The following is a 14,759-nucleotide window of genomic DNA, read 5'->3' on the forward strand; positions in this document are numbered from 1 at the left end:
AGAGAGGGAAGGAGAGAGATAATGTCTTGCTACTGCTGTTCCTGCAAGCTGGTTAATTGCATTTGTTTCATATATCTCCAAACACCCTGGTACATTAATTACATTCTGTAACACCAAGCTCTTCTGGTTCCCTCTGTCACTTCCACTGAGCAATTTAATTGTATTCCTCTTAGCTACACGCTAATTCAAAAAAAAAAAAAAAAAGAAAGAAAGAAGAGAAAAAACAACTTGGTGGTAATTCTGTAGTCTAATATACAGTTTATACATGCATTCCTGGTATTGAAATATGTAAATTCATGAATTTACATATGGTTTATGAGGATATATGATCAAAGTCTTCTCATGATAATCAAACACACTTGGGAGAAATATGAAAACCTTTCGGTTAGGGCAATGTAAATGTATTGTAAAGGTAAATGGATTAAAGAAGAAAATGTATGGTGACTGATTAGGTATGACTATAGATATTGTCAGTGTGATCCACAGTGATTAATTCCTACACATCAACTACTTAGAAGGGAAAAAGAAAAAGCAGTGTGCCCACATGAATGCCTTGCCTCCTATCTCTGGGGGCAAAGGTACTCATGCAGCCTGTGATTGAAAACAGCCACTTGACAGTAGGTAAACTCATCTGTACCGCCTCATGTTTATAGAAAGCCTGCCTGTTTGTGTCCTCCGATACATTGGGTTCTGTGCAGCAGTAGCTGCAAGGAACCAGGATAGCTCCTACAGGCGGGCAGAAATAGGCAGTGTCCCAAAAATGAATGCATCCACAATGCAAATGCTGGAGGAAAGTTTATGTAGCAACAAGCTACTATGGTAGCTCAAATATTTGGACCAATACACAGATTCTTTACAAGTACAATAGTTATAAACCTAAAGTCCGACAATCACATTTTCAGGAAACAACAACATGCTCTACACTTCTCATTAGACACATTCTGTCCATTGATTCAAAAATTAAAGTCCCTAGAAGGTTAATACCAAATGTTCTTTCGACTTTCTTCTTATAAACAAAAAAGCATGTTAATGATTACTTCCGCACATCATTCAAAAGAGCTACATGTAAAAAAAAAAAAAAAGATTTTGCAATCCTCGCACAAGAAACTGACATCCTGTGAAAATATCCCAGGAAACCATATCTGAACAAAAGACAGGAGAATCAGAGGCAGGATGCTGTCTGCTTGACAGACTGACTCAATCTAGAGGGAGACACCTACGGCACCTGTTTCAGATCCCCATTGTGTTTGCCACTGGGGACTGAGCTGAGTGTTCTGTGCCCACAGTCAGCCCAGAGCTTATGTTTCCCCCTTCCTGGAGCCTCGCCCAGTCTCACTTTTGACAGTTTTCTCCCTATGATCTAAATTCTTGATTCTGATTTCACACTAGAAGAGCACTCAGCCGCACGCAAGTGATACCCATTGAACCCCGAGATACCCTGTCTCAAATTCCTAACCCACTGACCCTTCGTTGAAGTGTCTATTACTATTTTTCATCACTTGAATTTCTAAGTCAAAGTTCAGATACAAGAACAAACGCCAAAAGGGAGTAGGCACAAGAGTATCCGAGAGATTTGCTTTAATACTCCTTTTTCTAACAAGACTGAGAGCCCATTATTTATTTTCCAACTCCTCAATTAAGTAAATTACAACAATAACAACAATAGGTGACTACTAACACGTTCCACTTGCAGCAGTTTAGAAACAAAGACTTAAAACCTCTGCCCCCCAAAAGCCCCTGTGCCTGTTCAAAAGGGACTAACAGACAAAATGTCGTTTTATTTATGGCCCACAACGCACTCAGAAAGAAATGGTTTTTGGGGTGGGGGGAAAGGATAAAAGTATTTTTAACTTACCATCAACTCGAACATATAAAAATCCACAGAGCAGTAGTTGTGTAAACATCAGCCGACTCATTTTGACATATTAAAAAGGATCCAGATTGTTTAAGAAACCAATCCCAGAGAGCAAAAGTACAAAAATAAGTATCAAAAAAAGAGGTAGGTCCAAAGTTTAGACTTTCCTAGATGCTCATTAAAGTCAAGAAGAGCAAATCGCAAGATCAGAAGGGGTCAGTGGAGAGGTCTTGAGTGGGGCACATTTAGATCCATCCAGATTAAAAGAGGGCACTCCAAAGGCTGCTGTATTTCCACCCTCTGGCTTCCTAAATTCCCACAAATTCAGCCCAGCCGGAGGGATTATTCAAGTGTGTCTAACCCTCTCTCCTCAGGCTCCATTGCCATCCAAAGCCAAGTTCTTTCTTCAGAAGTCAAGAAGATGAAGGGGGAGGAAAAAGACCTAATTCCTAGAAAGTGTTCCGCAAACTTGCCAGCGCGCTGCCGAAAAACCATTGGCCTGCCTACTGCTGTTCTTTCCCCGGTCTCCTTCTCGGTAGCAGCTCCACGTCCAGAGTTATTTTTATTATTATTATTATTTATTTTTTTTTTCACTTAACTTCCATAATAAGGATGTGTCAGAGCAACACTTTGCAGGCGGGCCGACTTGGCGGGCCTCTCCTTTGCAGCCTCGTTGCCTCCCTCCACCACTCCCGTTTCCGAAAGAGAGGCAAAGAGAAATCAGGACGACTCGGGTGGAGAATCCGAACTCCTACGTGGTGGGGCTGCAAGGGAGGGAGGGAACGAGGGGCAGGGCTGAGGCAGCGGCCACCCCCGCGGTGCCGCCTCAGAGCGGCTGTGAACCCCGGCGGCGGCGCGCGACTGCCGAGCCGGGCGAGTTGAGCCCCGGAGCCGGAGAGCGGACGCGAAAGGGAGCGCGCGGTCCCGCCGCCTGGCGCGGTCCCGCCGCCTGTCCGGGTTACAGCCGCCAGTCCCTCCGCTCCAGCCGCCGCCGCTGCTCCCGCGGCCCGGCTAGCAGAGCGTCCGCCTCCTCCTGCAGCTGCCGAGGGTGGAAGGACTTAGAGGAGGGAAGGCGAGGAGGCGGGAGGGGTGGGGAGGAATGAAAGCTGCTCGGAGTCTGCCCCGGGGAGGGGGCGGGGGTGATGAGGGGGTGCGCTGAGCTTTCCACCTCCAGAGTCCGCCGCCCGCACGTGCAGGGGGCGCCAGCCCGCTGGGCAGTCGGGGCGGGGGGAGGCGGAGGGGAGGGGAGCCGAGATTCCTAGGGGGACGGAAATTAACAAAATTGGAGCCCAAGCCACCGGTCAACTCCTTCCCCCTCTCCGTGCCTCCTGATGCCTCCACCCTTCCAGCCTAGGGAGGGGATAGGTGGGCTCTAGTCTCCTGCTCCTCGCGGCGTCCCGTTTAATGGGCAGGTAATTTTCTCGGTGAGTGATTTCATGGAAGCCCTTCCTAATTATTCATCCCTCCGTCTGCCGGAGATGCACGCGCTTTCTGGAAAAAGATCATCCTCCAGGACCCAGGGCGCAGCCTCATTACCCGTTAAAATCACACAAACACTCACTCTTCACCTTTTAGCAAAATGAGAAGCTGAGAGGGAGGGAGAAAAGGAACGGAAACAAAATATAACCACCTTTTGGAGCGGAAAGGTTGTGTGTAGGTGCTTCCTATGTCGTTAAAAAGGCACAAGAAAAAAAAAGGGGGGGTGGTGTACAGAAATCTCTAGCCTCTACCGGCTCGTTTTAGCCGAGATCTATGGCCCCCTGAGGAATCCCGGGGAGGGGGAAGGGGTGGTATCCCCTCTTATGTTACTCAGTTGCCTTATGATCCCTTAAAGATGAGTTTGACGCGGGTCTGTGGGATGCAAGGAGTTCAGCAGTAGATGCTTAGGTTGAGGAGAAGGGATCAGAGACTTGGGGGTGAGGGGTGTATCCGAAGCCCTTATCCTACAGAGACTAGCACCTCTGAAAGGAAATTCGGAAAACACAGGATGGAGGAAAGCTGAAAACCCACTGAGCTAAAAGAGTAAAAGAGGCTCAAAAAGAGCCGAATTCCAGCCCGAAGATGACAAACCCTGAAAACGAAGGCAAAAACCACCAAGTGAATGCCATCAGGACTGGGGATGATTATGGAAAGGCACGTTAGATCAAAGGGATGCCAGTGTCTGCGGTGCCCCCGGTGTGGCCGGTGTGGCCAGACCCACGTGTGATCACAGGCTCACTGGTAGCTGTTTGATGCTTGTTCCGGTGATTAGAAGGCGGGTTAAGGGAACTCACGCCGTTCCCCGAGCCCTGCTAAATGCTGGATAGTGAGTCTTTAGTTCCCCCTACTGGAAAATATTAGGAAAGAGTCCCTCCGTTTGAGGCGGCTGCAGGAAGAGCCTTTTGTTTGGTGGATACATTTTGGTGTTGCCACTTAATTTAGCTCTCCCTTGGCTATTATGGAGGTGATATTGTGTGTTTCAAAAAAAAAAATGGTCAGCGACGCTTAAGCAATTAGGAGAGTTCTTATGGCATCTCAGCATGCTCGAAAATTATGGTGATGAAATAGTCTTGCAAAAGAATAAAACCACTTTTCTTGTGAAGCATTAAGAGTAATTTCAGCACACTTTTGATCTACATTATTTAGTTGTAAAATTTAAAAAGTGCATTAACGTGCTGAAGTTAAATCACTTGAATCCTCACAGTAATGATTCTGACCGTGTTACTGTTTTACCACTCTGTGAAAGAAAGGCTAAAATACGTGTTCACATGTTTTTTGTTTTTGTTTTGTTTTTGTCTCTTCCCAAAGGGCCAAATCTAAAGTCTGGGAAAATCCCAAAATTCACTGGAGTAACATCTCTCTTATCTATCTGTAATACTGAAAAATAACTGATAATTCTTTAAACATGTATTTTAAACCTTTGGACTAAGATTTAAAGTAAGGGACTATAAAGTCTACCTTCTCCCTCCCCCCCAATCTCTATCTCAATCAAATTTCCTTACATGTGTTCAATAAAAATACTCTGACAATAGAATCTCCCTAATAAAAGAAAGCAGAAATTAAAATGATATAGATTTTAAGCCCTTAAACTTCAACATAGATCTCAGAAAGGAAGATATTAGAACATTTCACCTGGAAGACTTTTCTCATGGCTATTAATTTATAGGACAAAAGATAGATTTCATTTTATACTTGACAGACTCACCATCTATAGATGCTTTTCCTTAAGTGATCTATAAAATCACTCAGAGGCAGAAAGGATGTGTGTGGGAAGATGGGGGGGGGGGCTAGGTTGGAGGAGAATGACCTACCATTTACTGTTGCCCTCTAGGGCAGAAAAGTTTTGCCTCATATCTTACAGAAAGTTGTCCTCCCGTAGAGTATGACAAATGAGCTCATGGGGAGAAAAGGCTTATTTAAGGAAATCCCTCTGGTTATATTTACTTGGCATTTTGGGCCAGACATCATCATTTTGCATTCATAATACTTTATCAACTGAAAGTGGCAAAGAAAGCCAGTCATTTCTGTCTGGTGCCCCTTTTTGCTAGACACTACCTACATTATGTAATAATGTCTAGAACAAAGGAATTTTAGAGTCCGTGTTTTCTGCTTTTCTCCAAGATAAGTTCATAAGTGATATCTTAAAAGAATGTTTTGTCAGTGTCTCATTTGATATTAAACGTGATTCAGGAAAACTGATGATATTTTTTTTTTTAAATCTCATACCAAGTGATGGTTTAAGATTATGAACAAAACTCTCACACTGTCAACAACAGTGAGAGTCAGCAGACAGAAATGTAATAGGGACAATGTTAAGTCCACGGGGAACAAAGACATCTCCTTCTGGGAGATTTGATAAGATCCATATTAGAGAAATGTGTATATTTCAATTAAATTTAGCACTTACAGTGAACACTATGTAAAAAATTGATTTCTCACCCTAATTTTTTTCTTAAAGGAAAATCTTTAAAATCTGAACATTCTACCAGAAGTTGGAAATTCAATTTTAGCAGTGATTTAGCTTCAAAAACATTTTGTTAAGGTTTTCAGTAAGACAAAAAGCTAGAAATGGCTTAGAACAATGAAGCCCCACCACCACTAAATCAGACAGTTTAAGATACAAAAAATTAAGTGGCCTGTTGGTTTCAATATCTTTCCAAATCCGAATTGTCTTTTCTTCTCTAAACAAGCAGCTGAATAGAGAAATATACATAGAAATCTAGGCTCCTTTTATGTAAAACTTGGAATGGTATTATTATGTACTCAAAATGTGCCTACCAGATAAATATATATTTTAATACATCTAAAGACAACTGTGTGTAAGAGACTATAATTAACCCTAATTTGGGTAAGGTGATCAAATGGCCTTCTTTGTGATTGTATTTCTAAGTTGCCATTCATGGAGAACCATAAAATACTCATCTGAAGGCAATCTGCACAATATAAGATGGAAAATATTAAATATTTCTTTTCCATATCAGATTTTTCAAAAATGTGGCATAAATGGAAAAACCCCAATCCATTTTTTTTTTCACTTTCAATATACTCTTGTTATAATTGTAAGATAGTATATACAGGCAAATCAAAGGTTTGATCCAGGATGATCATTTTAATATCTGCCACCATGTGGTGAGCACTTACTCTGTGTCAGGGATTTTTCTAGTTTTTTTTCTAGTTTTTAAATTTCATCATAGTGTTTAATTCCTATAAAAGTTTTATTATGTGGGTGATATCATCCAATTGTGCGGATGAGATTACTGAAGATTAGATCTCTTACCCAAGTTAATAAAAGGTGCAATACTCCTTTGAATCCTGATCTGACCACAAAATCTATGCTAAGTGTTAGGCTCTGTTTCCCAGGATTAATTTGAGATACCTTCCACATTATAGAAACACATTAATAAATTGCTTTGATTGTGGGGCGCCTGGGTGGCTCAGTCATTAAGCATCTGCCTTTGGCCCAGGTCATGATCCCAGGGTCCTGGGATCGAGCCCCGCATCGGGCTTCCTGCTCTGCAGGAAGCCTGCTTCTCCCTCTCCTACTCCTCCTTCTTGTGTTCCTGCTCTCGCTACCTCTCTCTGTGTCAAATAAATAAGTAAAATCTTTTTTAAAAAATTTGCTTTGATTGATAAATTTAAGAAAATCCCTGATGCACCCAAAATACAGAAATATGTAATCACTTTTTGTTTTCAAAGTTGAAGAACTTTTTTTAAAGCCAAGAGATCGCCATATGTTATCTGTTCAGTTTCAACTTATGTTACTTTTTGTTGCACTCCACTTTGTTTCAAAAGTGATTTGAGGGGACCAAAATAGATTACTTATTGTTCTTCTGAAATATGTTCCAAGTATCTAATTGCAGTCAATTCACTTTCAGGTATTCCTCAATACTTTTATATACATAGTAAGTCTGCCTTCCTATGTATCTATTGATGATTCCTACATTGGGTGCATTACCTGTAATTCTTAAAATATTCTGTTTTTAGAAATCTGGAATTTAAGGTGACTAATATATGGCAATCTTTCATAAAAATTAAGTGTTTCCTCCCAAATACCATCACTTGTAATCAAGAAGAATTGTTTTCTTTCTTTAGAAGTAAAGTCAATTTGGAAAATCTTTTTCTATCTTGATGGAAAAGTTGAGTGATACTTTTAAACTTAACACAGTTTTTGAATCAATAAATATTAGAGTAATGTGTAATATCGAGGCATAATTTCTCTAAGCGTGTTCACCCTAAAATTTGGAATTTTTAAAAACACACAAAAACATCTCTGAGTTCACTGAAAATATTATACCCTCATGATGTTAGTACTCCTCATTCTGCAGTTGTCCATCCCACTGCCCTGCCTTCATTTGAGTAATCTGTGAACCCTCCACCTCTGCCAAAGTTAAAAATTAACTCTTTGGTAGCAAAGATAATAACCTCTCACCTAGATTAGAAAAGTGTTTTTATAAAATAAGCAAAGTTGTCAACCTCACAAACTACAAGCACAACTCGGTCCTCTAACCATGACAGGCTAGGCTTTATACATTTGCATGGTCTTTTTTTGCTTCCTTTTTTATTATCTCTATTTAAAGCTTTTGAGTTCTTATTTTAGTATATAGCCTAATTTCAATGATGTTAAGTAATACACTATTTGCTATTTTTTTACATCACAATATCATGAACCAAAGAAAATCCCTTTGATTCTTTGCCAAACTATTTCAAGTCCATCTGCTCCAATCTGGGCTTTGTATAATTGAATTTTAGCAATGCATAACTGTAATCCTAATAAGGAAGATTTTTAAAAATCCAAAAGAGAATTTATGTTGTTCTTAAAAAGAAGGGATTGTCAAAGATGTGCGAAGGGGTTTCTCATATCTATAGGTCTCAGATTTTTACAGTTATCTGCTCACCGAGTGTCTTTTAGACATATTTAATAATGGATTCTTCAAATTCAAAAGAAGTTGCTGATTCTCTTTCACAATAATATCATGGAATTAATCCAAGGGCACATGTAATCCAATTGAACTGCCTCTGTTTCTATCATACAGAAGAACTAATCTGTTTGGGAGCAGATTCTGATTTTCTTCCAGTATCCAAATTATCTTATTTCTGCCTGATAAAATAACTTCTGACTGCCTGTGGAGTCCTTTTTTACAGTGAATACTAGCTTTTTAGTAGTTAGATATCATCAGGAAGTCTAGATAATATTGTTTTGCTTAAAAACATGAGAGATGTAAATACACATTCTCTTCTTTAAGTGATAAAGTGAAATATATGGACAAAATCATCATGGTCCAACTTTACAGGCAAACCTGGAAATGAAAGAATAATATGACATAAATTATTTCATGTCAAAATATTTTAATTTGGATGAAAAGGAGTATAGAAATAAATGATTTTGTAATTTCAGCTTTTCTATTATGTACAAATACTAATGTCAAGGGACCAATGGACTAAATGATTAAGACTGAAAAATGCTAGTACAATTTTTGACAATTTAATACAAATTGTATGGTTCCCTTATTGCATTAGCTTGTTTTCATTTTTAACATATTGTCTTTATTTCCAATAATTAGTTCCTTACATTTAATAGGAATATGAAATTTAAGTATGTTTACATTTTATCTAATATTAGATAGGTTGGGCATCTAAATTAATTTATGGTTTTCAACAATGAGAAAAGTTTCACCAAATCTCTGTCCTTTAATTTCTGCCTTTTTTTTTTTTCAAAGATTACTCTTTTAGGATTCTTTCCTTCAGTGATCTGGCAAACATGAGTGTTTGAAGTACTGATTGATATAGACGGGGCCAATGAAAATTATGTAACATGATGATCATTGAGGGATAAGCTTGTCTCTATAGCTGGCTTAAGTCCAGGTTATTACTTATCTATTATTTAGTTTCTTCCTTCTCCACTTCCCACCAAACACACACATTAAAAAGATGTTATATCAGGACACCTGGGGGCACAGTTGGGTGGGCGCCCGGCTCTTGGTTTTCTGCTCAGGTGGTGATAGGGTCATAAGATCAAGCCCCTGGCAGCCTCTGTGTACAGCATGGAGTCGGCTTGAAAATTCTCTCTCCCTCTCCCTTTTCTCCCCATCCTGCTCTCTCTCTCTTTCTCTGGAACGAATAAAGAAATAAATCTTTAAAAAAATAATAATAATAAAACAAAACAAAACATTATATCACAAGGCTGGATGCATATTTATGGGGTCTCTCGTTGTCTCTTTTCCAGCCTTCATTCTGAACCATGTTTAAACTATCAAAGAGACATGAAAATTTATTTTAAAAGACTTCTAGAGATTTTACAATATTTTTAAGTAAACTATTCACTTGTCATCAGGAAAATTTTAGTTTTCTCTAATCTAAATGTGAAGTAGCCTTTCTACTCCATTATCCCTGCTAGAAGGGATGATGAATGGGAAGCTACATGTGGAAAGATTTAGCATGTTGGCTAAGAACTTGTGCTCTGGATCAAGCAGATCTGGATTCTAATGTTGGTTCTACCACCTACAGTGTGATCATAACAACTGCCTCAACTGAGACAAAGATAATAATAGTGTCCACTCAGAAGAGCATTTGGATGATGCATTAAAGGCCTTGGCACAAAATACATTTTAACTGGTTTCCAACACTGGTCATTAGAGTATACTAATGAATCTCTGTCCTGGTGGCAGAGACAGTGCTGAATGTTAACCTAGAATCATCTTTCCTTCTTTCACTCAGAGCTTGGCCAAATTACCCAAATGCCCTAGCCTCCCTTGCAGTTAAATGAGATCATGTGATTGAGTTCTAGCCAATGGAATAGAGGCATTTCTAGGTCTGGCCTGTAAGATACCTCCCATACCATCCTCAATGCTCTCTAACTGTCATTCACTTAATGGTCAAATCCTGGAGAAAACACTGAGCAACCAGATGGAAAAACGAATCCCAGAATGGTGGTGTAGCGCAGACTATCTCACTTTCTCTCAAATACTTGAGACTACGAATTGAACAATGAATAACTTGTAATGTGTTAAATTATCAAGGTTTTGGTATTCTTTGTTTTAGTGCTTAGCTTATACTGACAAATACAATCAGCTCCTTCGAATTTTGCCTAAAGTATAAATGGAAATGCAATATATTTCTTCACAGGACATTAAACCATGATTAATGTTAGAACAATTAAATTATAATAATACCTAAGTTTTTAAAAATAATTGCTATATGGCAAGCACTATAATAAACATTTATGTTGATTGTCTTAATTATCACAGAGCATAAGAGGGTGGTATTATTTTTAACCCCATCATTCAGAGTAGTTAATGTAACCACAAATTGATGAAGAAACTTTGAAAAGTGTCAAAATTTGAAACTGAAACCTAGCTGGTGTCAACAAAGCCTATGATATCACTGAGAATCCACTAGGTTATTACTCCCTTAAGGAGCATGTTTAGACATTTTGTTTTCTAATCACCTCTCCATGGAATTTTAATACCAGACACTGTATATATATATTTATATATTATATGCATGTATGTACCTTATACATAAAAAAGTGAGAATTTATTTTGCCCTCAAGAACCAATTTTACATTACTCCCACTGCGAATGCATATTCTACACATACAAACAATTCCCAAATCTCAAGCAACAAAGGCTATTTCTTGCTATATTGTGAGTCTGCTGGGGGCTCTGCTCTACATCATTCTCATTCCAGGACCTAGTTTGCTGGAGAACCCATTTTCTAAACAAACGGAAAGGCAGAATATGGCTGTTAAATCCTCCGGCTGGAAACAAGTGGCGCTATTTCTTATATTTTATGTTTTGTTGCCAAAGCAAGGCACAAGACCCAGCCATTCACCCTTCATGAGGGGCAGAAAGCTGGATATGTTTGTTGAGCCGCTCTATTTACTATCACACATATCCATCTCCTATAGGTGTACTTGCTTTGAAAGGAATTCATTCCTTTCATTACACCAATATGGGTTATCACAGATTGAAGAGAAACTCTGTTTGACTATTACATGATTCTGGACTGGGTTGAGTAGTAGTCCCCAAATTCATGTCCACTTATAACCTCAGAATGTAATCTTATTTGGAAATAAGGTCTTTGCAAATGTAATCAAGTTAAAATGAGTTTATAGTGGATAAGGGTGAGCCCTAATCCAATGACTAGTGTCCTTATAAGAAGAGGGTGGGCACCTGGGTGGTTCAGTGGGTTAAGCATCTGACCTTGGTTTCAGCTTAGGTCACAATCTCAGGGTTGTGAGATTGAGCCCTGCTTTGGGTTCCTGCACTGGGTGTGGAGCCTGCTTAAAATTTTCTCTCTCCCACTCCCTCCCTCTAAAAAAAAAAAAGAAGAAGATGAAGAAGAAGAGGGAAATTTAGACACACACACAGAAGCCACAGGGAGCAGACAGCTATGTGAAGACAATGGCAGAGATTGGTGTTATGCTGCCATTTGATAAGAAATGCCTGTGGCTCTCAGACTCTGGAAGAAGCTGGAAAGGATTCTTCTCCAGAGCCTTCAGAGGCACATGGTTTTGCCACCCTTTGATTATCTAGCCTCTAGAACTGTAAGAGCAAATTTCTGTTGTTATAAGCCACCAAATTTGTGGTACTGTTTTACAACAGCCTTAGGAAATTAATATAGCCACTACCTGTTTTAATCAATTCAAAATGGGAACCTAACTTTTTAGTTACTAAAGCCAAGTGAAGAGGTACCTGGGTGGGGTAGTCGGTTAAACATCCAACTCTTGATTTCAACTCAGGTCATGATCTCAGGGTCCTGAGATTGAGCCCCAGATCTGGTTCCCTGGTCAGTGGGGAGCCTGCTTGAGATTTTCTCCCTCTGCCCCTCCCCCTGCCCTCTTACAGATGCAAGCACACTCTCTCTCTAAAAGATTTTATTTATCTATTTTAGAAGGGGGGAGGGAGAGAAGCCGACTCCCCACTGAGCCAGGAGCCCCACACAAGGCTGGATCCCAATACCCTGAGATCATGACCTGAGCCGAAATCAAGAGTCAGATACTAAACCAACTGGGAGCCACCCCCATGCCCCGATATATAAAATCTTTAAAAATATTATAAAACCAAGTGGATAGATGGTAAATTAGTAGAGGCCTTCGAAAATAATGGTGATATGCATTATATTTATCCTATATGTACATACATACAAATAGACACATATATATCTAAATTCAAAGAAAACTAAAATTAAAGAAAAATTGAAATTTAAAAAGTTTACTTGAAAACATCCATTTTAGAATTTCATAATTGAATGTTAATCTTTAAGATCATCCATCATAATCTCATTATACAGCTCAAGGATAAGAGGGCAATTTAATTTAATAATAGACATTTTATTCATAGATTAGCCTTTTAAAATTTATGTTAATTTAACCAAGCCAATTTTAGAATTTAGATATTGTTTTTTGTTAATTGTCATTGCAATTGCCAGTGGGTTTCTGATTAAAATCTATTATATACATATTAGCACATTTTAAATTCTTTGTCTAATTAGAATTTTCAAAACAAAAAAGTAACTTTATATCATGAAAATATTAGAAGAAATACTAAGGTTTATTCTACAGTCTTTATGTGGAAATATAAATAACAATATTTGGTCCTGGTTTTATTCTTGTTTGTACTGAATGCCTCTGCACAATGTAGTAAAGGTTATCCAAGATCCAGATTTGCACAACTAACTATGGCAGTGAATAGAAGACTTAGGTCATTTCCTCTGCTGATTTATGGAATGTAGTTTGAGAGAGGGAGAAGGCTTCACTCTCATCATTTGGCAGCTCTCGTTTTAAAATAAAGAATTAGCCAAATCTCAGCTTCTATATCACTAGTCCAGTTCCTCCATCAGTTTTCTTTCTATGTTCTAAAAAACAATGTAGTAAATAAAATCTTTAAAAAAAATAAAAAGCAATGTATTCTCCAAATTTAGAAGCTCCCCAAATTACCAAACACATGACCTATCCTGGCAACTTTTTTCATATGTATAGTAGCTCTGGCCTGAGCCAGTCAATCACCATGATCATTAACAAGTATCAATAAATACACCTACTCCTCACACGAATAAAGATATGAAGAATAAAGATATGGAGGCTCTTACCAAGTTGAAGGAACATAGTTTCATCAGTTTGTTACTTTCAGTCTAAAGCAACATCCGTAATAACAAAGACTGAAATGTATCACAAGCTATTTTATACAGAGAAACATACATAAAATCCAGACCAACTTCATAAATAGATATGCCAATCAATGATCAATGATCAATCAATCCAATAACAGGACTTAGTGCTATGTTTTGTAGCAAAACTTCAGTGTGAAAGGGAGGTGGTGGAAAGAAGAAAGAATTTATCAGTTGTCTTATAGTCACAAAAGTAAAAAAAATAAATAAAAACAAAAAAACAGAAAAGATAGATGTTAGAAGATTTTGGAAAGGAGTAATACATTCCTCAAATGTTCAGCCCCATGCATGGTGGCATGGAGCAGAGTTAGAGGGAAGTGCAAAACCTCATGTGCAGGGCGCCTGGGTGGCTCAGTTGGTTAAACGACTGCCTTCGGCTCAGGTCATGATCCTGGAGTCCCCAGATCGAGTCCCACATCGGGCTTCCTGCTCAGCAGAGAGTCTGCTTCTCCCTCTGACCCTCTTCCTTCTCGTGCTCTCTGTCTCTCATTCTCTCTCTCTCAAATAAATAAATAAATAAAATCTTTAAAAAAAAAAACACCTCATGTGCATAGAACCAGGAAAAAAAAAAATAAGACAAGAGATATCAGAAGGTTTTGTTAAGTTTTTGGACGACCTAAAACAGATCAGGGACAGGGAAAAAGATTACTCTTTATGAATGACAAAAAAAATGAGATTTTGAGAAATTATAATGTCAACAAGAGTGCTAAATCCTGATTGACATCAGAATCCATTTCATTTCCACTAAGTTGTGCTAATTTAATGTTGATCATTGTTCTCCAGTCCTAAAGAGGGTGTGTCAAGTATTTTTTTTTTCCAAACACTTTTAACTTGAGGAAAACAATGGCAATTAGCAAATGCAGGGATTTGAAAGCAGTTCCTTGTTTATCAATGAAAAAGAGTAAGGAAATAAAACAGAAGAAAAGGAAAATAAAGGTGTGGGGACAGAAAGGCAGGAAAATGAAGCAGTCGAGATGAATGTTGGATCAGTGTGGTTTCTCTAAGATAAAAGCAAGAGAAAGACGGGCAATTTCACTTCTCAGCTTACTATTCTTTCTGATTTCTTCTACCCACTTCACTTTTGTCTTGTAAGAAAACTGAAATGTGGCCTCCTTAGTTTACTCCAGAGGACTTTGAGCCAGGTTAGCTGCAATCCTCACCCCACCCCCGCTAAATTAAATCCCCTAGTGGGTCAGAGAGGCGTACTTGACTCATACGTTACCAGAGATCTGAGCCTGACTCTCCATGGTCTTTAAGG

At 38.9% G+C, this 14,759-nt stretch overlaps 1 protein-coding gene across 16 annotated transcripts in view; it reads right to left on the reverse strand.

Moving 5' to 3' along the window:
• ROBO2 (roundabout guidance receptor 2) overlaps positions 1-14,759 on the reverse strand; it is a 1,647,790-nt gene that overhangs the window by 582,894 nt on the left and 1,050,137 nt on the right. For 7 of the 16 annotated variants that reach the window (XM_027585568.2, XM_035727378.1, XM_035727384.1 and 4 more), the window contains exon 1: positions 1,856-2,594. The exons of the other annotated variants lie outside the window; for them this stretch is intronic. In XM_027585568.2, the coding sequence (XP_027441369.1) occupies positions 1,856-1,916 (61 nt within the window). In that variant the 5' untranslated portion in view covers positions 1,917-2,594. Of the gene's footprint in view, positions 1-1,855; positions 2,595-14,759 lie in introns of those variants that run through there. 16 annotated transcript variants of the gene reach the window in all.

Source organism: Zalophus californianus, chromosome 1 (assembly GCF_009762305.2).
Source record: "Zalophus californianus isolate mZalCal1 chromosome 1, mZalCal1.pri.v2, whole genome shotgun sequence".
In the NCBI taxonomy this organism is placed as follows: Eukaryota; Metazoa; Chordata; class Mammalia; order Carnivora; family Otariidae; genus Zalophus; species Zalophus californianus.